The 21,537-nt window shown below is 54.0% G+C and overlaps 7 protein-coding genes across 7 annotated transcripts; 5 read left to right on the top strand and 2 right to left on the bottom strand.

The window, feature by feature from the left end:
* Positions 1-1,184: 1,184 nt before the first annotated feature.
* On the top strand, positions 1,185-2,605 carry INS49_013204 (uncharacterized protein; the record flags this gene model as incomplete). The annotated part of the gene is made up of 6 exons (XM_043173904.1): positions 1,185-1,299; positions 1,372-1,428; positions 1,487-1,500; positions 1,561-1,676; positions 1,739-2,357; positions 2,441-2,605. 6 exons carry the CDS (start codon positions 1,185-1,187, stop codon positions 2,603-2,605), a joined length of 1,086 nt encoding a protein of 361 aa, XP_043023201.1.
* A 1,718-nt stretch (positions 2,606-4,323) lies between these two features.
* INS49_013203 (uncharacterized protein) lies at positions 4,324-5,381 on the top strand (the record flags this gene model as incomplete). Its single annotated transcript, XM_043173903.1, has 5 exons — positions 4,324-4,627; positions 4,710-4,888; positions 4,968-5,169; positions 5,237-5,275; positions 5,335-5,381. 5 exons carry the CDS (start codon positions 4,324-4,326, stop codon positions 5,379-5,381), a joined length of 771 nt encoding a protein of 256 aa, XP_043023200.1.
* Positions 5,382-6,835: 1,454 nt separating this feature from the next.
* INS49_013202 (uncharacterized protein) lies at positions 6,836-9,187 on the top strand (the record flags this gene model as incomplete). The annotated part of the gene is made up of 3 exons (XM_043173902.1): positions 6,836-6,939; positions 7,558-9,080; positions 9,135-9,187. The coding sequence occupies 3 exons, from the start codon at positions 6,836-6,838 to the stop codon at positions 9,185-9,187; spliced, it is 1,680 nt and encodes a 559-aa protein (XP_043023199.1).
* A 1,539-nt stretch (positions 9,188-10,726) lies between these two features.
* On the top strand, positions 10,727-12,410 carry INS49_013201 (uncharacterized protein; the record flags this gene model as incomplete). The annotated part of the gene is made up of 2 exons (XM_043173901.1): positions 10,727-12,303; positions 12,407-12,410. 2 exons carry the CDS (start codon positions 10,727-10,729, stop codon positions 12,408-12,410), a joined length of 1,581 nt encoding a protein of 526 aa, XP_043023198.1.
* Positions 12,411-14,153: 1,743 nt separating this feature from the next.
* On the top strand, positions 14,154-15,047 carry INS49_013200 (uncharacterized protein; the record flags this gene model as incomplete). Its single annotated transcript, XM_043173900.1, has 3 exons — positions 14,154-14,229; positions 14,289-14,875; positions 15,024-15,047. 3 exons carry the CDS (start codon positions 14,154-14,156, stop codon positions 15,045-15,047), a joined length of 687 nt encoding a protein of 228 aa, XP_043023197.1.
* Positions 15,048-15,625: 578 nt separating this feature from the next.
* INS49_013199 (uncharacterized protein) lies at positions 15,626-18,438 on the bottom strand (the record flags this gene model as incomplete). Its single annotated transcript, XM_043173899.1, has 2 exons — positions 15,626-18,210; positions 18,366-18,438. 2 exons carry the CDS (start codon positions 18,436-18,438, stop codon positions 15,626-15,628), a joined length of 2,658 nt encoding a protein of 885 aa, XP_043023196.1.
* A 1,195-nt stretch (positions 18,439-19,633) lies between these two features.
* INS49_013198 (uncharacterized protein) lies at positions 19,634-20,777 on the bottom strand (the record flags this gene model as incomplete). Its single annotated transcript, XM_043173898.1, has 3 exons — positions 19,634-19,837; positions 19,893-20,395; positions 20,468-20,777. 3 exons carry the CDS (start codon positions 20,775-20,777, stop codon positions 19,634-19,636), a joined length of 1,017 nt encoding a protein of 338 aa, XP_043023195.1.
* Between the last annotated feature and the right edge of the window lie 760 nt (positions 20,778-21,537).

Below are 21,537 nucleotides of genomic sequence, written 5' to 3'. Positions count from 1 at the left end.
TGCAAGGGATTGCGTTAAGCCGTCAATTAGTGAGCACTGGACCAGGGCGCCTTCAATTTAAATACGCGACCGCATACGAACAGCAATCTATTACTGAGACTACACGTCCGCTCCCTTCCTACGTGGGCTTCAATCGGCCGACGAACAGCAAGTGCCCAAAGGGGGTCCCGCATCTCAGTCAGAGACATGACCTAGACCCAATCGAGGGTTGGCACATGCAGGAGGACTAAATATTTAGTCCGGTCAGCCAAGCAGGGAGACTATCCCTCGATTCGCCAGCAAATGATACGGCAGCTGCCGGGAAGCTGACAGCCAGTAAAAGATGGACGAAAGTGTGCATGTGAAATGTCAACCGCAGATGACCCCTGATTCAGACTTGCAGCTGTCACTTGAGGAGTCCCAGGCTCGTGGACCGGAATATTATTGGCAATTGCAGATACAACCGGCATGCATGTTGATTATCACTGATAACCGCAGGTCACCGCATATCTCGGATTTAACCCATACACTTATGTGCGAAATCAATTGTCCGGAATGACAGCCAGAAAGACGCCACGGGACCTAGAAAACAATCTTCACTGCTACCGCGTGAACAGAAACCCGTCCAGAGCCACACAGAATCCCTATACCGTGTAAACCAGTGTCTTATCACGTGTATGTAGAACTCCAACGTTGCCTTCTATGCGCTGGCTGCGCGGTCTGTCGGCGGGGACCGTCCTTGTCGACGGGCCAAATTGCATGTGAGGGCTCTGCATGCTCTTTTTCGACATCATCTGTACGCTCGCCAGTTGATCTTGACGTCTTCTTCGATGAATCACCTGGTGCTCCTTCTTCCCAGGTAGTGCAGATGGCGGGTGGGCGCGTCATATTTCGACTAGGGGTGGAGCGCAGTTACCTAATGTGGCAGGGAGCAAAGGGCGAGGGAGGTGCCACGGGCTGGAATGCAACCAGGCACCTGCGCCGGAGACAAGAGCACCGCTGTCCGTTGCACGCACACGAGACTCACGGCTGGAGTGAGGCCTAGCCGTCTAACAGGCTGGTTATAAGTGTGACGGTGCTCCCAGATAAGCAGGGGCGAAAGGAACCAACAACAGAAAGCCTTCAATTACCGTCCTTCTTTTGTTTTAGGGCGCTTGACGTGAGCATCATTGATCCTTTCGGCTTGCTCGTGCAAACAACTCAACATGGCGTCGCCGTGCAAGTTCATGCACATCATCGCAACCTTTGCTGCCGTCCTGCTCTCGACTGCCAGCGCGGGTTTTAGTTCGTCATCGAGGACGAATCTCGCCGTATATTGGGGTATGACAGCTCAGGAACCAGCATCAGCATGCCTATTTCGAGGCCGTTGACTGATTCGGGCGTTCTTGTCAGGTCAAAACTCCTATGGCCAGAGCAGCTCTCAGCAGAGGCTTTCAGCCTACTGCTCCAGTGAGTAACCCGACTTTTTCACACGAGACTCCCACCAATCTTACTAACGCAATCTCAGACACGGATATCGACGTGAGTAGACCGAATCCGCTCTGGTGTGCATTTATGTCATAGACTGATGTGGCTGGCCAGATTATCACCATCAGCTTCCTGACCGAGATTATCAATCCGGTGGTCAATTTTGCAAATGCTGGCGACAACTGTACTGTCTTTACAGGCACACCGTTGTTAAGCTGCCCACAAATAGAGTGAGCTGGGTACCCATCTAGGTTTCAAGCTATTCACATCACTTGCTCATGTTACGTATCAGGGAGGACATCCAGCTGTGCCAAAGCACATACCAGAAGACCATCATGCTCTCGATCGGTGGGGCAACCTACACAGAAGGCGGGTTTAGCTCTTCAGCTGCTGCTGTCTCAGCGGCAAACAATGTTTGGGCAATTTTTGGCCCGGAACAGGCTGGCAGCACGGTCAAGAGGCCCTTTGGAAAGGCAGTTGTCGATGGATTCGATTTCGATTTCGAGTCCATGACTCAAAACATGCCGCCATTCGCCACCCAGCTCAGAGGCCTCATGACCGCAGCAACGGCGGCGGGCGGCAAGCCTTACTACCTCAGCGCCGCCCCACAGTGTCCATATCCTGACCTGGCGGATGACGACATGTTGAACGGCGGCGTCAGCTTTGACTTCATCCAGATCCAGTTCTACAACAACTATTGTGGCGTCAGCAGCTTTGTTGTAGGTGCCTCTTCTCAGCCCTCATACAACTTCGATACTTGGGACAACTGGGCAAAAAATGGGAGCGCAAACCCCAACGTCAAGATTCTCGTGGGCATCCCGGCAAATACGGGTGCAGGGGCAGGCTACACTAGCGGTAATGTCTTGCAGGCAGCGCTTGCTTACAGTCAGGGCTTCTCCAGCTTTGGGGGTGTGATGATGTGGGACATGAGCCAGCTGTACAAGAACCCAGGGTTCCAAGAGGAGGTTGTGCAGTACCTTGGCTCAGGAGGTAGCCCTCCACCCACGACCACAGCAACTACCAGTACGGCCAGCACAAGTACCACTTCCACGAGCACAGGGACCACTTTGACGACAACAACCGCGAGTCCGTCGTCTCCCACCACGTCGACAGCGACTCCCACAACTACAGCTCCCGGAACCGGCGTGACTGTGCCTGAATGGGGCCAATGCGGAGGTATAGGATACACCGGGTCCACGGATTGCGCAAGTCCGTACGCTTGTGTTTGTCTGAGCACTTGGTGGTGTCAGTGCCAGAAGCCGGCCTCAGTGGTCAACTTGGCATCAACAACCATGGCGACAGTCGTCGCCAGATCCACGACGCGTGGGCTTGTCGCGACATCTGCTACGTCGACAACAGCTGCTCCGATTGCGACCGGGAAAACAGTTCCGGAATGGGGCCAGTGTGGTGGTATAGGGTACACCGGATCGACGACTTGCGCCAGCTCTTTGTATTGCGCCTGCAACAGCCAGTGGTGGTGCCAATGCCAGCGCGGTGCTGGCGGGGATGGCTCTTCACCCCCAGTCGAGGATTCCAGCGGGAGGACAGTGGCACAGTGGGGACAATGTGGAGGGATCGGATACTTGGGCCCGAAGACGTGTGCCAGTCCCTACTCCTGTGCTTGCAATAGCAAGTGGTGGTGCCAGTGCCAGTAGCATCGGCTGCTCCCCTCAACTTTGGAACTGGGCCTCATTTTCCACAGGCTAGTCACACGTTCTGTGAATTGGCGGCAGACATCGGTCGGGTCGCGTCATTCGCAACTAGTTTTCTTGTCTCCAACATAGATTAGATCTCTTTAATGTGCCACTCGGGTCAGACAGATAATTTATTGCAAGTTTCGATGTCGCAAACGGCTTTGAGAGGTGGCAGTCAAGACGAAGAAATTAGGTCACAATCTACTAGTAGAGACCGAGGCGTTTCATCGCAGTTCAGTGCTTCTAGCACCCATTGTCGTGCACTATGCCGAGTGACTACTGCATACCGGTTCTGTCTATTTTGGCGTCTCATAGTCTCCGCTCTTGGCGTAGTGTTTTGGGGCATCATTACAACCCTGCACATGATTGTCGAGTCGCTGCTGTGTGGTCGAACAGCCGCGAGCTTAAAAGTCGTCACGACCTCTTTCTCGCAACGTCCAACCTGGCTGGGCTGAGGGAGATGCAGTCGCCGCGAGACCGAGTCAGGTTAGGGCTGGAGAAAGTGTGAGCCAAGCTTTGTGTCAAGTAGGGACTAAGTTGAGACGATGAACTCTCTGCTCGGCAAACTGTGCCGTAGCATGCAGATCATGCGGCGAGCTAGAACAGACTCATAAATGTGCCGCTGTGCTGTGAGGCGCTGGAAGGCAGCACCCTGGGCCTGGTCTGGTTGTTGTTCAGGCCAGGGGGTTGTCTCGGACATGGACTTCTGGAACCTAGCGCGGCATGACAGCCCACCTTGCACGTCTCATTGGCCCCTGGCGGCGAGCTCTTGGACAGGGAGCTCGTGCCGTGTGGGCGAGTCACTTGAGACGAGCGAAGGTGATGCCTCCTCGAAGGAAACCCACTTTACCGTACATAGTAATACTGTTTGGGCTCGACCAGAGAAGGGTTTGGCGTCGTCGTGGCCCTCGTAGTCGTCGTCAGTCGAGAAACTTGGGTGTCGCGACACGGACCCCCCAGCACCATCTCTAACAAGCTACAATTCTGTGTGGACTCATCCCTGTCTTTTCCAACCGTCGACCAGATCTGTTCGGATGCCTTATATACCCCAGACTTGGCACCATTCTGCTCCCCCTTCTCTTGGGCGCCTGCTTTTCTTATCCCGCTGGTTGGTGGTCTTTATTTACTTTATTTTCTATTCTCGTACACATATATTCACGATATCCCGTTCGCACTAATTAAAATGAACAACAAAAGCAAACAATACGACACGGTCTGGAGCGCCGACGATCCTGACCAGGAGGAATTCCTGTCCGAGACAGACGTTGAAGAGGGCCACGAGAAACAATGGCATTCAGATGAGAAGCCAACCAGGCGGCGGGGAAAGGCTCAACGATCATGGGCGACTTTAAAAGCACACAGGGGCCTGATCGACACATCTCTACTACTCGTTATCATTGTCCTGTTGAGCTTGCTGCTCCTTCGCCGGCCACCGCAACTGGAGAGGAGACAGATCGGAGGGGATTACACGGGGGCAGGCCCAGAGTGTCAGTCTCCCTCTCGAAACGCACGCATGCATGCGCGCACATGACGTTAACGCGGCCGTGTCTGACCCAATTAAATGAACAGTCCCTGCGAGAATCGTAAAGTGGAACGCGGACGAATCGTTCGTGCCACCCAACGCATCGGAATGGTTCTCGGAGTCGCTGCTGGGGAGGTGGAACACGATGATGCCAGCGGGAGCCGCCCTACGCTCGGCAGAGGAGGTCTTCTCGACGACTTCGATGACACATTCGCTGCATTGCCTCGTGAGTCCCGATCCCTGGCTCCCAATTCTCCGGCGGCCCCAGAAAAACGACTGACAGGTTCTCTGCCATTGGCTGCTAGTTCATGATGGGCCGCATATTCTCTGCGTTGTCTGGCAACATAACGGGTGTCCTTCCTGGCGACTATTTCACGCATTACATGCACTGCGTCGACTATCTTCGTCAGGCAGTCATGTGTAACGGGGATATGGCTATGGAGCCGCATCTGCCCACAGATGGCCCAGACAATGGCCCACTCGACGGTGGTTGGAACGGCATGCACGGTATGGGTCCCTCTCTTCTTTCCTGTGACGGTGCTGCTGGGCTACGTCCTAACGTCTCGGGATACAGTGTGCAAAGACTACTCACAAGTCATTAATTATCTGGATGGTATGTGACCCGTTTTCCCACCCTGGTGGTAGTAGTCCCAGCATGTTGAACATTTGCAGAACAAATCGTCGATGGGGTGCGCGTGGTGCTGCCAATCGACGACTGAAGGACGAAGGCCGGGAATAACTGGACCCTCATATTTTGAAACAGTCGCTGCCAGCGCTGCCAGCGCCTTCCCGGGATCAGTTCTGTCATGTGATGGGTTCAAGAGAAGCTCTCATACGATGTTGAGTCACCAGCACAGCACACCGAAAATGGAGCTGCGGTCTGGAGAGGAGGTACGCGGGATGGATGGCAGGCTAGCAAGACGAGCCCACAATATCGCTGGACCCATACAGTAGCATTCGAGCACTTCCAACTCACCCGTGGGGCATCTTGATTGCCCGCACATGCAGTGTCGATCAGAACTCGGACATTCATCCGGAGTAGCCCAGTCTCTGGCACTACATAGTTGTTGTCTGTTGGTTGCCGTTCTCGGAATCAAAGTGTATATGATCTTGCTGGTGAAAAGGGGCATCCGGGAATACCGGTGTGGCTCATACTATGCATCCTTTGGGGTGTCATGGATTTTTTTTTTTTTCCATCGAGAGCATGGGCCATACTTCACCGTCAATGCGGCCTTTCGGGGTCCTGTTTTGAGCTCGAGCCCTCGAATCGCTATGAATCGTGGCACAGCCCACCATGACGGGATTGCCATCTCATCACCACCATTCGGCACGGGAGCCATTCGGAGGCCAAGAAGCCAACCTTTGCACCGTCTTGATAGCCGCCGCAGCCAGGAAAGTTGACGTTGGCAGTCCATCCCGCCGCCCCACCAGTTCGCCTCGAAGGAAGGAGAGATACTGATGCGTCTCGTGCATCTTACGTGGGGGCCCACATTCCCCGCCGAGCCCCGTCTGATCGCAGGGCCCAATGGCCGTCGAGACGGGTGAGGCGTGGCTGGGGCTCGGAGTTGCAAGCTGCAACCCAGCTGTCAAGGCGGCAGGCGTTGCTCGAGGACCAAGCCCTTCCCGCTGTTAATAACGAGGGTGATGCGCGATCATGAGGACATCAGTTGTCGGTGAGTTTCCGTGGGCCTTCTGGTTGGTGCTTCCATTCGCCCTGATCCTGCACCAAGTGGAGCATTTCGATAGGTTTTTGCAGGGGGCCCTGCCTGTCGTAGCAGGGGTTTTATCTTTGATCGATGGAGGCTCAACGACTTGCAGATGGCTGCTAGTCCTATGAGCGGTGAGCACGTTTTGGCGCGTCTATGCTTGTCTATGTCGCGATGTCTGCTTTTGCTGCATCCGAGCTTACCAGAAGTCCGCCCGAGAGGTGCCGGCTAGCCATGCGGATCAGCTGATGCGTGTTTTGTACTGGGAGAATACATAAATCTGATGCGTCTTGCATCAAACTCTCTCGATAGTCCCGGACCGACCTGCCTCTCCCTTGGGTATATCATCAAACTCTCCCTGGCTTTCCACGTCTTAGAGAGCGCATTCTCCTGAGCCCACTCTCTTGCCATCTCTCGACGGTGCTTTTATACGACGAGATTTGACTCGTCATTCCGCTACCAACAGAATGGCTCAAGTACAAAGAAGAAACACCGATATAGGGGACAATGTCCGCGAGAAGCAGGAGCGCCGCAAGTCCGGAATTTTTTCCTTTACTCGATCTTTCAAAAGGTACGCATCGGCCTTCGGCCAATCTTTCTACTGTCAAGACTTTCTTAGGCTTTCCCTGTTTCTCCTGTGAGAGATGCCAGTCCCATTCTTAGATGGCAACATGCAGCCGGCACAGCTCGCCATTCTCCACGTTGTACTGCAATGTCTCCGTCAAGTGTGACAGTTCCACCAAAAAGTTGTTGATGGAATGAGACGTTGGACCCTGGAGTAATTTTCATCACTATCTGCCGTGGTCGTAGAGCTCTGCAGTCTCTGGCATTGCCATGAGGCTTGTCAGAGACGGGCCCTACTTTCCAGCAGAGCAAGCATTCTCATACAGATGTAGTGAGCCCCTGTCTTTACCAGAAGTCAAGCTTGTCGCTTTGCCCAGCCGTCGGCGCCTCATGAAGTCTCGCCCTTCCAGCTATGACTTTCAAGGAGAGTTCGGCCGCGATCCACCCATGCCTTACGAAGTGCAGCGCAGAAGACGTGCTTCTTTGCCCTTATCTAGCAACCCGCCTTTTCCGGCAATCCCAATGCGGGTCTCATCCCTTCGGTACTTCCCACTATTGATATGAGAATGAATTTGACAATGTACGAGGAAAAGAATAATCAGACTTGCTAACTCCGATCGTTCAGGTCGCCCACAGACGCTGGGAAGGGTGACACAACGTCATCACCAACGACACCGCCCCTCGAACCGGTGCTGAAGAAGACCAATTCTTCTCGCAGCATACCTGCTGCTACACAGACATCTGAAGTCACAGCTGAGGCAGAACGCCCCTTGGGCTCTTCTCCGCCTCGGCCCCATACGGCGGCGTCCACTGAGGCGCTCCAGAGGCTGGCAACCGGTGGCGACAAGTCCTCAGAAGGCCTCCCAACACCTCCCGACACCCCTGGTCCTTCAACGACAGCGACAGCCACATTAGAGGACGTCCAGGACACAAGCAATGATGTGTCAGCTCCCGACTCAACCGTCCCTACGTCAATAGACGAGCCAAGAGAGTCTTCATTGCCTGAACCCCAGAAAACAGTTCTTTATCACGAAGAAGCCGACCTTCAGGTCAGAGTCCAAGAAACAGACGGCACAAACGCAATCTACTCTGTCCGCTCCAGCACCTTGGAAAGTGCGTCTCGTGTCTGGAAAGAGAAACTCGCGTCGCAGACAACTAAGACATACCAGTCCGCCGAGCCTGCGTACGGACTAGATGTCATCTTCTCCATTGCCCACTACAAGTTCCACGATGTTCCCCGGATCCCCAGCATCGGCAACTTGTACGACGTTGCGCTTGTGGCAGAGAAATTCCAGACAATCCATCTCTTGGTGCCTTTCATCAAGGGATGGATTGCCGGGCTTCCAAGCCAAATCACGGTTCCCGGCGCCGCAACTGACGAGGACAAGACCCTGGTCACGGGCTGGTTGCTTGGCCAGGCTGAATGGTTCTCCAAGATCCTATCCAACTGTGCGTACAACGCACACATCGGGCCCGACGGTCAGCTCCTGGACTCCGAGGGCAAGCCCTGGGGCGACCAGCCCGTGTCTGACGACGTGGTCGAGATCCTCGCCGCCACGCGCCTGGCCGCGATCGAGAACATCATCAAGGCCGTCAGCGAGCCCGTCCAGAAGCTCCTGAACCCGCAATACTACCCCGAGGAGGACATCCGGTACTGCCATGCCCCCGAGGACGACGCCGCCCGCGAGGACTGCGAGCAGCTGCAGCTGGGCTCGGCCATCATGGGCCTCACAAAGGCCAAGCTGTGGCCGCCTCCCGAGCCCACGCGCATCAACGTCAGCCCCGTGCAGCTGGCGAACGCGTATGGTGATGTGCGCATCAGGCGCCACCAGGAGCCCGGTCTGCGTTTCAAGGAGGGCGAGTCCGTTGGTGACAGCCATGTCAAGTGCGGGTTCGGACACCGCGAGGAGATCGAGAGCATCCTGGCCACGCCTGCCCAGCTGTCGACGAGTGTCGTCAAGGAGCTGCACGTGAGGGCCAAGAGGTCTGGGGCCTTCAGCGAGGAGCTCTTCGAGGACCTGAGACACTTTATCAATGAGGACTTTGGTGTCGCCGTCGATGAGGACCTCAAGACGAATGCTGTGGGATACAAGCAGATCACCCTCGCCGCTGCTCCGAAGGGGGCGGATTCTCAAGTTCAGACCGAAGGTTAGTAGATTCCCAATGAGACACTCCTTGGTCAAAGTCTGACTGAGAATACAGAGAACAAGCCGAATGAGGAGATTGAGGCCTCTGCCGGAGGGGCTGATGAGTAGGTGGTTTCATTACCGGAGTTGAATTTTCAAAAGCGATGGGAAGAGAAAACATGTTATGTTGTATGATACCAACTTCCTTTAGGTTCTATTTTGTTGTAAAATGCCTCAGTTTGTGAAATAGTTGTGCTGTATTGTTCTGTTTGTTTGAGAAGAGTCCACATGTTACAAACCAGCGGTACATCAATTCCGAGAAAAAATGATCCAGCTGGGTTGGCTTTCACTTTGCCATCCTCGTAGATCATGGATACACCAGCTCTGCTCTCCAGCCCCTTCCATCTCAATCCTCCCCGCAAAATACACGTTCAGATGAATCATGACCAGTCACCTGTGATGCTTTACTCCATGTTGCGCGTGTAAGAAATAAAAAGCGCTGCCAGTGTGCAGCTTAGAGAGTTTATATATTCTGACAGCGCGTACAGTTGGGTGAGAGCCCAACATCAAATAGCCAGGGCTCTGACAGCTATTTCCCAATCAGAAAGCTCTTCCGTGCCAACCCGCCAAAGTAGAGCTCAGAAAGTCGCCAGCATACCTGGTCCCTCCGTATCTTCAAGTTGATTCGAAACGAAGCGTACTGCTCGTTCTCTCTAATACGCTAGAAAGAGCTTCTCGGCCGACCGGAAACAAAATTTGTAAGACATGCTACGTGATAAGGCGATGTAGATAGATACCAGCACTGCACCCATTTCATGCTCCAAGGTATAAGTATCCGTGTACATACAAATCTATAATCATATGAAGGTCAACATGCAGTAGTCTAGTATACTAGATTTTAAATACCACTTATAAGACGAACACTTTGAGTCGGAGGAATAGTCACAGTAAAAGGACTCTATTTGTAAGCCGAGGGATGTCACATACATCCCCAGTCGCCGACGATATTGAATTCCACTGTAACGGTTTCATTCCCTCTCAGTGAAGAACCAATTTTATTAGATGTACCATTACCAAAACCAGAACTGACTATTTCACGCTTTTCATCCACATTTGTCATTCCAGGAGGACCCAAAGGCTTATTATCAATACAAAATAAGCTGTCCAGCAAAGATCATTGGCAACCCCTCTTTTCTCTCCATGTCTACCAGATGCATTAGATTCCTGCAATGCTACCCATAATGTCATTGAATTTGGCGTGTCACTACGCCCTATTGGCCCAGGGGCAGCCGGGATTCAACGTTCCATCATCTCACCCTCTCCCTGGTCTTAGTAAGGCTTCAGTCCACACTACCCAATCTCCCGAGTCTTGAATGTCCGCTCCCGGCGATCCGCGTAATCTGGATCTCTTCTCTTATTTCTGCGGAATCAAAATTTCTTTTCGTCTTAATTGCGGTCTGAAGGCTGTCGTGAGACCTGCCATATACCATGTCGGGCAACAGAAATCGTGTTCGTGCCGCAGCTGTGCTGCTATTGTTGAGGTGTCAAATCGTTCTCGCTGGGCCGGACATGTGGGCAGCTTTCAACACGACTTTGAATGGTCGGCTGCAGTACCAGATCCCGCTTGCATTACCATGCTTCACCAAATACAATGGATTTCCCAACACCATGGACGAGGATCTTTGCTCACAAGTCCGCGAGAACTACGGGTCGCCCGCTTTTCGTGCGGGGGAGGCCGGGGCGACGATGAACGCACAGGACGACGCCTGTCTCTCTTTCCCGGAGGATCAATGCCTTCTAGACAACACAGCTAGTCCGGCGTCGCTCCCAGCCGCGAACAGCTCGTGTAACCAGGGCAACCTTGGTTCCTACGTCCTCGAAGTGCAAGATGAGAAGGATATCATTGCTGCGTTCGACTTGGCTCGCCATTACAGGGTCCCTCTCTCAATAAAGAATACCGGCCACGACTACATGACACGCAACACTCGGAAGGGGTCACTTACACTCTGGGTACATAACCTACAAGAGATGGCTTACCATGAGTCGTTCACACCGGATGGGTGCCATGTGGATGATACCGATCACGTCTACGGCACAAGTCTCACCATCGGAACCGGTGTAAGCAGCGACGATGCCACAGCCTTCGCGACAGATCACAATTCCACGATACTTGTTGGTTCCTCGCCCACCGTTTCGGTGTCTGGAGGCTGGGTGCTCGGTGCGGGACATAGCGTCCTGTCGCCCGTCTATGGTCTAGGTATTGATCGAGTGGTTCAGTTTACCATTGTGACCCCCGATGGGATTCTCCGGACAGCAAATGCTTGCCAGAACACCGACCTGTTTTGGGCTCTGAGGGGTGGCGGCGGCGGAACATTTGGAGTCGTCCTTGACGCCACGCATCGTGTCGAGCCTGTGATGCCAATCGCAGTTGCTGACATGAGGCTTCCCTCAAACGCATCGCAAGACACCGCGTTGGAGTGGATCGCTCTTCAAGCTCAGCACGGGTTGTCCTTCGGACGTCAAGGCTGGGGCGGCCACGCAGCTGGATCGTATCTGACGCACGTGAACCCGTTGCCGGAGATCGCGAACCTGAGCGACGGAGGAGCCGCAGCCAGAAACAGCGTGAAAGTTGCAAGTGATTTCATATTGTCAAACGGAGGGACAAGCACGGTCGAAGTGCTGCCGTCGTGGAATGAAGCATGGCAGAAGTATATAAAGCCTGCTGCCCGGCCAGTCGGGTCCATTCAGATTATAGGCAGCCGCCTCTGGCCTCAGGCTATGTTCGAAACGCAGGAGGGCATCGATGCCATCATGGGTTACGCAAGAAATTTGTCCCAACTCGGCTCCAGCCCTTCAAGGGCTTATGTGCCAGCGGACATGCCTTTCTTGGTTGAAGGAAGCGAGGTCGGTTACGATACGAACACCTCGACTCATCCCGCATGGTACTCAGCCCTCTGGATCTACGGCGGCGTTGCCTCAATGGCGTGGAACAGCACCTACGAGGAGCGCCTGGAGGCCGTAGTCAACTTGACAAGATGGACAGAGTTGGCCGAGGAAGTGATTGGCCCTGGAGGAGGGGCGTACGTCCACGAGTCAAGTGTGTTCACGAAAGACTGGCAGAAATCGTATTGGGGTGACAATTACGACCGCCTGTTAAAGGAGATCAAGAACAAGTACGACCCGGACTCGCTGCTAAACTGCTGGAAATGTGTAGGGTTCAAGGAGGCGAGTATCAGCAGCGAAGAGTTCAGATGTCAAGGGAGGTTACAATTGGAAGTGGAAGATATCTAGTCAAGGGAGTACATCATGGGACGTCCCACCATGGCCTAGTCAATTGCTAAAGGACAGATGATTTGTAGTAACAGACCTTGAATACAGACTGCTCAGCTGGCTTGGTCTGCTGGACGAATCTCTGCCTGGTCTCGTATCTTGGCCCTGAATTGCCAGAGACTAAGTGATTGCGCAGGAAAATACAAAAAGAATCGTAACAAAAACGAGAGCTTGTTTATTTATACCAGGACGTTGAAGATGGTGAACACTGATACTCGGATGAGGGGAGCACCAAAATGCGTAAAGGAAGGTTGGCTCGCGATGAGCAACACCGTTGACGGACGATCCTACGGTAACGACACGCAATCTTTCGCGTCGCGCCCTCGAAGCGGAAACATGCTCCTGTCTCCACCGGGAGGATACATTGACTACAAACCCAGGGGGCCCGCACGAGGCCCACACCATGAGAGCTGAGGAAACAGGAGTTGGATCCATCAAGGCTCCAGGATGGCGTCGTCATAGGGCGCATTCAGTAGCACGGTTCTAGACTTTGACGAGAGCTGTGTTGGACATGGCTTGCTCACATCCCGTTCTCCATGCTGATCCATGATAAAGCACCGACGTGGGCCTTGTGCTCTGGTGAGTCGACGACAGGTCGTTTATCCAAGTGGAGCGCAGAGACTATCACAAGATTGTGTCAGTATTGTGGACAAGTCATGCACTCAAAAGCTGGATACTATTCCCGTTTGTTATCCTACCGCCGTTGCCGTCCATTGCTGTATAATCTGGCAAGAATCGTCATCGCGTCCACTTCTGGTGGCCGGCTACGTCTTGAGGCACGACGGCGTGAGGGCACCAAAAGATATGCTTGACTCGTGAACATGCCACCGTGCCCGAGCTCGACCCGCTCGATCTTCGCGTTTGAGGCTCTATAATGAGTATTGTCCGTCCCATGTCCAAAGTTAAATGCAACTTGATTCCGCACATCCGACCCCGCTCTGCTCCCATTGGTATCTCGTCAATGGACCCGTGGTATTGTGATGTCGTTGTTTGAACTCACCCGGACCCTGGCGATCTGCGGGATGTCTCTCCGCCCAGGAAGGTTCCGATCTACAAGGTCAATGGCAGCCAGCGAAACAAGGACAAGCAAACATGAGTCTCGACGAACCGGCACATCCCCTTGGTGGTTCTCATTTAACTTGTTTTGGATGGTCCAAGATGGCTGGAGCTTGACAATTCCCTCAGATCGGTATGTGTCCTAAAAGGCACGGCCTCTGGCCGTTCAACGAGATGGACCACGTTCCAGGCTCTGGCATCGGCCGTGAGCTAGTCCAAGTATACACAGCCGGATCTTCGGCGCAGGCGAGGGACCCAGGGACCTGGGGGGCTACTGGGTACTAAGGGAGGCACCAAAATACATTCAAACCGCCATTGGCGCCCCTGCCTTTATCGGTCGCCAGGTCTTCCTCGAAACGCACGTGGAAGAGGCTCCCGGGCCGTCAGAAATCGGTACGACAAGCGCGGGCGCTGTAAGCCACAGGCGTCTGGGCGCAGGAACCAGTTCCCAACACCACCTCGTGATGCGCTTCCACAGTCCCAAAGCAGTTACCGCCCCCGCACGGCTGCCCTTCCGCAAAGCTGCAGCGTCAGGGGGGCGGATCTGTGGATGCTAGTCAAGCACAGCTTAAAAAAAGTTATCTTAAATCAAGATGGGTCCTGGTTCATGGCTTGGCATGAGCCCAGCTCCTGTCCGTTTTCCCATCTTTTGGATATCTCCAATCTGTCGCCCGAGCTGTGAAGTTTCCGGTGCACGCATCCGGCCAAAATGTCGGTATGGGAAAGCGATGACCTTGGTCTAGTGGCGTTGAGAACCACATGGGCGCTGTTCGGGGTCACGGCAGGTGAGATTACTCTCCATGGGATTGCAGGGTCCAGAGAAGCTGACGGACAATGAGAAAAGTGGTGTTTGCGCTGCGGGTCTACTGTCGACTTCGATACACACCACGACTCGGTGGAGGTCTCTATGTCGATGACTTCATCACGGGCGGGTGCCTCTTGATGCTCTTGATTTTCTGCATCCTGCTCTCTGTTGCAGTCCAGTATGGCGTCGGGAAGCACTATGTGACCTTATCCGACCACACCAAAGTCCAGGCCGTCATGTGGAATGCCATCCTCAGCGGCTTGACACCGTGGATGTGCACCCTGCCCAAGTTCGCCATCGTCACGACGCTCAAACGGATCCTGAACTACGGAACGAAAACGACAGTCCTGCTCTGGGGCCTTGCCTTGACATCACAAGCGACCGTCGTCGCGCTGACGGCCTGGGGCTTTGCCCAGTGCAGGCCGACGGCCTTTCAGTGGGATAGGAGTATTGAGAGAGGAACGTGTTCGAATCCGCAAATCTACGTCAACCTGTCATTCTTCGTGTACTCGTACTCAACAGCACTCGATGTGTTCTTCGCACTGTACCCGGTCCCCTTTGTGATGCGACTCAGCATGCCGCTCAAAACTCGCATCGGCGTTGCGGCGTCGCTTAGTCTGAGCTGGGTGGGCTTTGCGATTTCGATTTATAAGTTCTCAATATTCGACAAAATTGGGTCCCTGCTGGCTACGGACCGATCATGTAAGTTGTTAACTAGTCCCCGATTTGATTGTGTCATTTTCTAGATTTGACTGACGCATGTCAAACGAACAGTCCCTCTGGTCTATCTTTGCATGACCCACGCTGCAGAGGGCTCATTTCTTATGATTGCGACCTCTCTTGCCACTCTTCGCCCGCTGTTTAGATCGATGAAACGCCACGTCTCGACAGGTCATGGGAATAGCAACGAGCCTTCAAAACGACGGACTGTCGGGCATTCTCGGGGATTCCACTCCACTAGTCACTCGCAGGTCGATTGCATTATAACATCACGGAGCAATGCTGAGTGGGTTCCTCTCGATGACCACCCTGGAAAGGACATGGAGGCGAAAGGAGATATCATGGTTCAAAAGACGATCGAGGTCTCTGTATCGAACCACAGCTTGTCAGGCGAGACTTCTCAGAGTCATTCCCCTGTTTACCGTGACCCAAGGTGTTCTATATGAGCAGAACACGCCGTAATAGGGTCGGTTTAGATAAAAATCTTCAAAATGTGAATTCTTTAATCCTCATAAGCATCAAGCCAATATTGATGGTCGTTGGAAACCATGATTTCAAGTCTTGAGGCACGTGCCACTCACGTGGGATCACATCGACTTAATTAATACCGCTCACATTAGCTGGAGGGTGTTTCGCGGTCTACTTGACTATATAATCTACTGAACATTCAGCGTAATCTCGGCCGTCTTCAAGCCATCCGCCTGGGCGGTGACAGTGACTGGCCCAGAAGATCCCGCCGGCGCACGCACGATGGCAAGCGCGAGGCCCCTGAAGGCATTCCGCTCCTTGGACGGGAACGGGTTGAAATCCGTCGGGTCGCCGTTGTCAGTCGACACGATCTCGCCACCCGTGACCGAGAAGGTGATGGCAGGTTCGGCAGTGTGCACCACGTCGCCGTTGTCGTCGCTCACGGCGACACTCACGAAGGACAAATCGCTGCCGTCGGCGGCGATAGTCGTCCGATTTTGGTAGGTCGACAGAACTAGCTGTGTCGCTTCCCCGGTCGTCCGCACCGTGGCCTCTGCCCACTCCTCCCCGTCCTTGTAAGTCTTGACGTGAACCTCGCCAGGCTGGTAGACGACGTCGTCCCACCGGAAACGGTATCCAGCCTTAGTTTGACGGCCCTGGGATTCTCCGTTCACGAACAGCTCGGCCTCATCTCCGGAAGAGAAGACGTGGACAGGAGTCACCTCGCCGACACGGTCCGGCCAGTTCCAGTGTGGAAGGATGTGCGCATTCCGAACGGTCGGGTTCCAGCGCGATTGGTACAAGTAGAAACGATCCTTGGGGAAACCGGCCAAGTCGATAATCCCAAAATAGCTGCTACGAGATTGACCATCGTACGGGGTCGGCTCACCGATATAGTCCCAGCCCGTCCATACAAATTCTCCGGCGACGTATGGGAACTGATCCTGCGCGTCGAAAACCTTGTCCGGCGAAGCACCCCAGGGAACAGCATATAGCTCGTAAGCACTGACCTGGCGGGTTTCTGGGTCGGCACCGGTGCCATTAGCAAGAACGATGGTGCTGTTGGCTGGGGTCACTGGGAACAGGTAAGTTCCTCTAGAGCTGACAGCGGAGGAGCTCTCCGTGCTGAATATCAGCTTGTCAGGGAACTCCCCGCGGAAGTTTTCAAAGGTTGGACCACCGTTACCCTTGCCTTCGCCCTGGTAGTTCAGCCCGATAAGGTCCACAACCGAGACGAAGGGGGTCTCAGGGCCGGCGTTGTTCATGCCCACCGAGGACTGGCGTGTGGAGTCCTCTTCCCTGACAATGTCCGCGAGCCGCTGAGCCGCGGCGGCGCCTTCGGCACCCTCCTCCTGCTCGGCAATCTCGTTACCGTAGCTCCATGCCCAAATTGATGGATGATTCCGGTCACGGCGGACAAATGCGCGCAGGTCCGGCTCAGACCAGTCTTCCCACAGACTTGCGAAATCGTTCTCGGTCTTGTGGCTGGCCCAGGTGTCAAAGATCTCGTCTAGGACAACAATGCCCAAGCTGTCAGCGAGATCAAGGATCTCGGGTGCTGGTGGGTTGTGTGATGTCCTGATAGCATTGGAACCCATGTCCTGAAGTAATTGCAGTTGTCGCTCTGCTGCTACAAGATTGAAGGCAGCTCCGATCGAGCCTAAGTCATGGTGCTGGCACACGCCCTGGAGGTAGATACGCTCTCCGTTGATCCGCAACCCATCGCCGGCGTAGCTGACCGATCGGACGCCGAACCGGGTCTCGTAGGCGTCGATTTCTTGACCGTCTGCGTACAGGCGCGTGATCGCAACATGTAGGTTGGGCTCCTGCGACGGTCGAGGACCCCAGAGCTTCGGATTCTCCAAGGCAATCGAGCCATTTGTTGATTCAATACTGCCAGCTCCAACGCTGACGGTAGTTTCGGGAAATTGGCCGACCTTCTCCCCGGCCTGTCCGGTCGCTGCGTCCAAGACATGGACGTCTGTCACGACTTGGATATCTGATGCCTCGCCGGTTGTTGCGGCGTTCTCGACCTGAACGGTGAGGTCCAGGGTGGCCGATTCAGCAGAAACATCCTTCGCAGTGATGTAAGTGCCCCAGTGACCGACATGGACAGCGTTGAGCTTGGTAAGCCAAATGTTGCGATAGATGCCTGCACCAGGATACCAACGAGAGGAATCGAGTTCCTGGTCAAGGCGGATGGCAAGTTGATTCTCTCCCGACTGAACATAAGGACTGAGGTCTAGACGGAACGAAGCATATCCATAGGGCCAGCCACCAACGAGCTTTCCATTCAGCCAGACCGTCGCGTAAGACATCGCGCCGTCGACCTCCAAGTATATTGTCTTGTCCTCGTCGGCCGACGTAACGTCGATGGTGCGACGATACCAGCCAATCCCTTGAATCGGCAAACGACCCATGTTCCCGCCCACTGGCGGGTCAGAACCTTCATAGAAGGGTCCCTTAACGGCCCAGTCATGCGGGAGATTCAGGGCCTCCCACGCGCTGTCATCAAAGGAGGCTTGCGCATAGGTGACATTGCTGGGCCGTCCGGTCGGGGGCTCGGTGTGGAGTGCTGGATCTTTGATGAAGTTGTTGGCAGCCGGCAGGATCCACGGCTTCAGCTGGTCGTAACTGAGGCCGTCGGGGTTGCTCTCGAAACGCTCGAAGCGCCAATCGGCGTTGATGTTGAGGCGCTCGCGAGCAGCTTCTGCAGGCGCATCCTGTCGGCGAGTCGTGACGCTTCGCGCGTCGGCGGACGAGTGGCCGAGGACTGCAAGACCTATTAGGGCGAGCCTGAGGGCCTTGGGTGGCACGGTCAAGAAAGCCATCTGTCAGTGATAACGCTGCAGGTCGAGGCCAATGGCAGGAGGCACTGGCCAGACATTTTGCGCAACAGCCAGCCTCTCTCTGCCCTTTATAACTTACCCGACGGACCATCCGCCTCCTCCTCCTCCTCCTCCTCCTCCTCGTCCAGTGTCCTCGACCACACCTTCCCCATGATGGCGACGTGTTGGCGAGGGCATGTGCGTGCCCCCGCTTCTTGTGGAATCACGTAGTATTCTTTATTGGAGCGCTAAGTCCTCGGCGACTTGGCATCCATTGACCAAGTCCAAGATCATCATAACAGCCTGATCGCACGAGATGAGGTCAAGGTTGAATGGCACCGACCGGTCCGCAGAAGGAGTGGAGCAACGGCCCGCGCTGCCCCGAGGGAAAGTTGGGGTTGGAGACTGGGGGTTGGGGGGGGGGGGGTTCAGCTCCTTTGTCCGCACCTTCCCCACTCAAAAGCCCAGGGTCCTGCTCGCGGACGTAGGAGTCGTGCGTCCTCTGTGCAATCCGAGTTGACCAGGAGATGGCATCTAGTGGAAACTGTACGTCACCACGCTGCCTGACAAGAGTCGTCTAGGTAATTTATACGACATTGCCTCTTGGCTTTACAAGATGCCGAGCAAGGTCTGGATTCACAGACGGACAATATTTCCCCTCCGAACGATCTAGCGCAACACTGAGTACTCCGTTACTCCTCTTGAACTTGAGTGTCTTCCCGGCTCTCTTGCCGATTGAGAAATGGGCAGACAGACACAGTAATGATCCATACACAAGCAACTTGAAGGTGCTAACGGCGTTCCGTCATGTCTTACATCTACGGGCTTGTTTTTAGATGCGGCCAACCGTATTCTTCAATGCTTGCACACATTGACCGGCATTTACTTTTCAAATTTGAGGTGATTGAGCTTACGACTGTCTCCCTATCTGTGAAAAGTTGGACAACTACCAACGCAGCTCACCTGCCATCCAGGAAGAAGATACAGAATTCAGCGTACGCCAGTCACGTGCCAGCAGAAGAGTGAGCGTAAGGGGTGAAGTGCCCATCGCACAAGTCTTGGAGGAACTAGGAAGCCTATTATACCAGTTATCCGAGACATGTGGCTTGAATGAAGGTTCACTAGTTGCATATCTTGGGGAGAAATACAAGAGCCCGAGGTGCCTGTGGCAATTAGAGGTCGGTACCCTTTTCTTTTCATAGCGCAGGGGTCAATCTTCTTGACACATTGCATGTGAGCAGCGGGTTGGTCGTGCAGTCTAATATCCAAAGAAAATTCCGGACTCCCCGCAGGACGGGTGGTCTAAGCTGTAGTTTCCCGACGGCATGTCCACATGCAACCTGATCACTTGTATCGCCAGGCAGTTCATCACCAGTCAAGCTCCTTGTTTGCATGCTCTCCACAGCCACCGCCATCGCTGCCCAGCTGTTCTTTGGTCCATTTGTACACTCCCCCACGGTCCCGGAATGCCTCCTGGTCCCATTGGATGGATTTCAAAGCATTTTTGACACCTGCTTCAAGGATGCTTCTTGACTTGATGTTCTTGTTCGTTCCAGACAAGAATTGCAAGTACTCGCAGAAGCGTTAGAAATATTGGAAGGGGTAAGTCTTGGGCCGTGTGGCTCACCTCGTCCAGAATCAAGTAGCTCTCCGCCATGGCTTTGTTGGACTCTGGCACAAAGCAAGGCAAGTGCTCATGTCTTTTGCAGAAGAGCCCAAACTCTTGGTCGTTGATCTCGAAGCGCCTCACATCACGCAGGGTCTGTTCCGAGTCGTTCTCGCCCTCGACCATCAGCACCTGGAAGCACTTCCAACGGAACGGGTCCAGCTCCGCAACACGCTCCACCATGCCCTCGTCGAAGTTGTAACGGCACACGACAGTGTTGAGTTTGAACTTGATGCCGTATTCTCTGCACCAGTCCCGAATGCGAAAGAGCTGTGCCACATTGTCTCCGCTGCCTCGGCCAATTTTGACATTCGTGGCCTCGTCAAAAGAGTCGCATGATATGGCCAGTATATCCAGGTGCGCACCATATTGTTGCAGCCAAGACTTCTTGATCAAGCTGCCGTTGCTGACAATCGAAACACTCTCTAGGGCGAGCACCCGCTTGCCGAATTCAACTAGCTCGCCTAGTCCTGGATTAGATATGAAGGCTCGGACGTTGGATTCCTCTTCTAGTGATTGTAAGATTTGGGACATACCGAGGTACTTTGAGTAGAGGAACGGCTCGCCGCCCGCAAAATTGAGCTTCCTCATCCCTGCGTTCTTGAGCAGAACGAGACCACGCTTCGCCTCATCGGAGGAGGCCATGTGCGAGGTCTTGGCGGTGTGAAAGCAGAAGCCACATTCTTTGTTGCACCTCCTGGTGAAATGATAATTGACTGAGATCGGAATAGGACCTCGACTGAAACGCTGGTAAGCGAAGTGCAGGAACGTGGCCAGGAACAGAACGATGAGTGTGATCGCGGTCTTGTGATGTCGGAGCTCAGATATTTCACTGAAGCTTGACATGGTGGGCGACCGAATTCACGATGAGCACTGGAGGCGAGGGGCTTTGACATAGGACTGTCGTGTCTGGAGCCGAAACGCTCTGCGGGCATGAATGTTGATGGTACTCTGAAGCTCGCCTTTCCGTCCAAAACTGTATTCTGCTTTTTATACTTCCTGATGATTTCTGAATCATCGGTGGAACTGTTTGGGAGCAAATTGGCTGCTTCTGTGTTACACAGAAGAGCTTGATTACTCCACTTCAAGCAACATCATGGTAAAGCATGCAGCTCGCCTCCGGAGACAATCTGATTGAAGACGGGAAAACGTGCTCGTGGGAAAACTCGGATCTCCTTCCAAATCTTCGGGCACGGATGGAAGGATTCCCAAAATGAATGCATTTTTTTGAAGCGATGTCAAGCCGTGAAAAGATTAAACGAGTCCGCAAACAAAATCTAGAAGCGAGATCTCTAGACGCATGGTAAAGGTAAAATTACCTACAATCCAGAGCCTCCAGAAAGCAGACTCAGCAAAGCTGTTAACTCCAGAAGGCATTTGCTTCACCTTCTCACATTTGGCCCCGTGTAAAGTAGTCAGTTTGGCCGGTTGGCTGCATCAGAGAGTGAATAGGGTGTTGGGCGAGCCTGGGCACAGAACGGGCCGTCTTCGTTTGCCATCTGGGAACTAGTGAATGTCACACAACGCCCAAGCTTTGTGCTGTCTTCACTCGCTCGAAACCAACACAAAACAAGCTTCGATTCGGACTCTGACCGGTCGTAGCTTT

Source organism: Diaporthe citri (genome assembly GCF_014595645.1).
Source record: "Diaporthe citri strain NFHF-8-4 chromosome Unknown scaffold_6, whole genome shotgun sequence".
In the NCBI taxonomy this organism is placed as follows: domain Eukaryota; kingdom Fungi; phylum Ascomycota; class Sordariomycetes; order Diaporthales; family Diaporthaceae; genus Diaporthe; species Diaporthe citri.
This window is presented reverse-complemented; position numbering and strand designations above follow the sequence as displayed.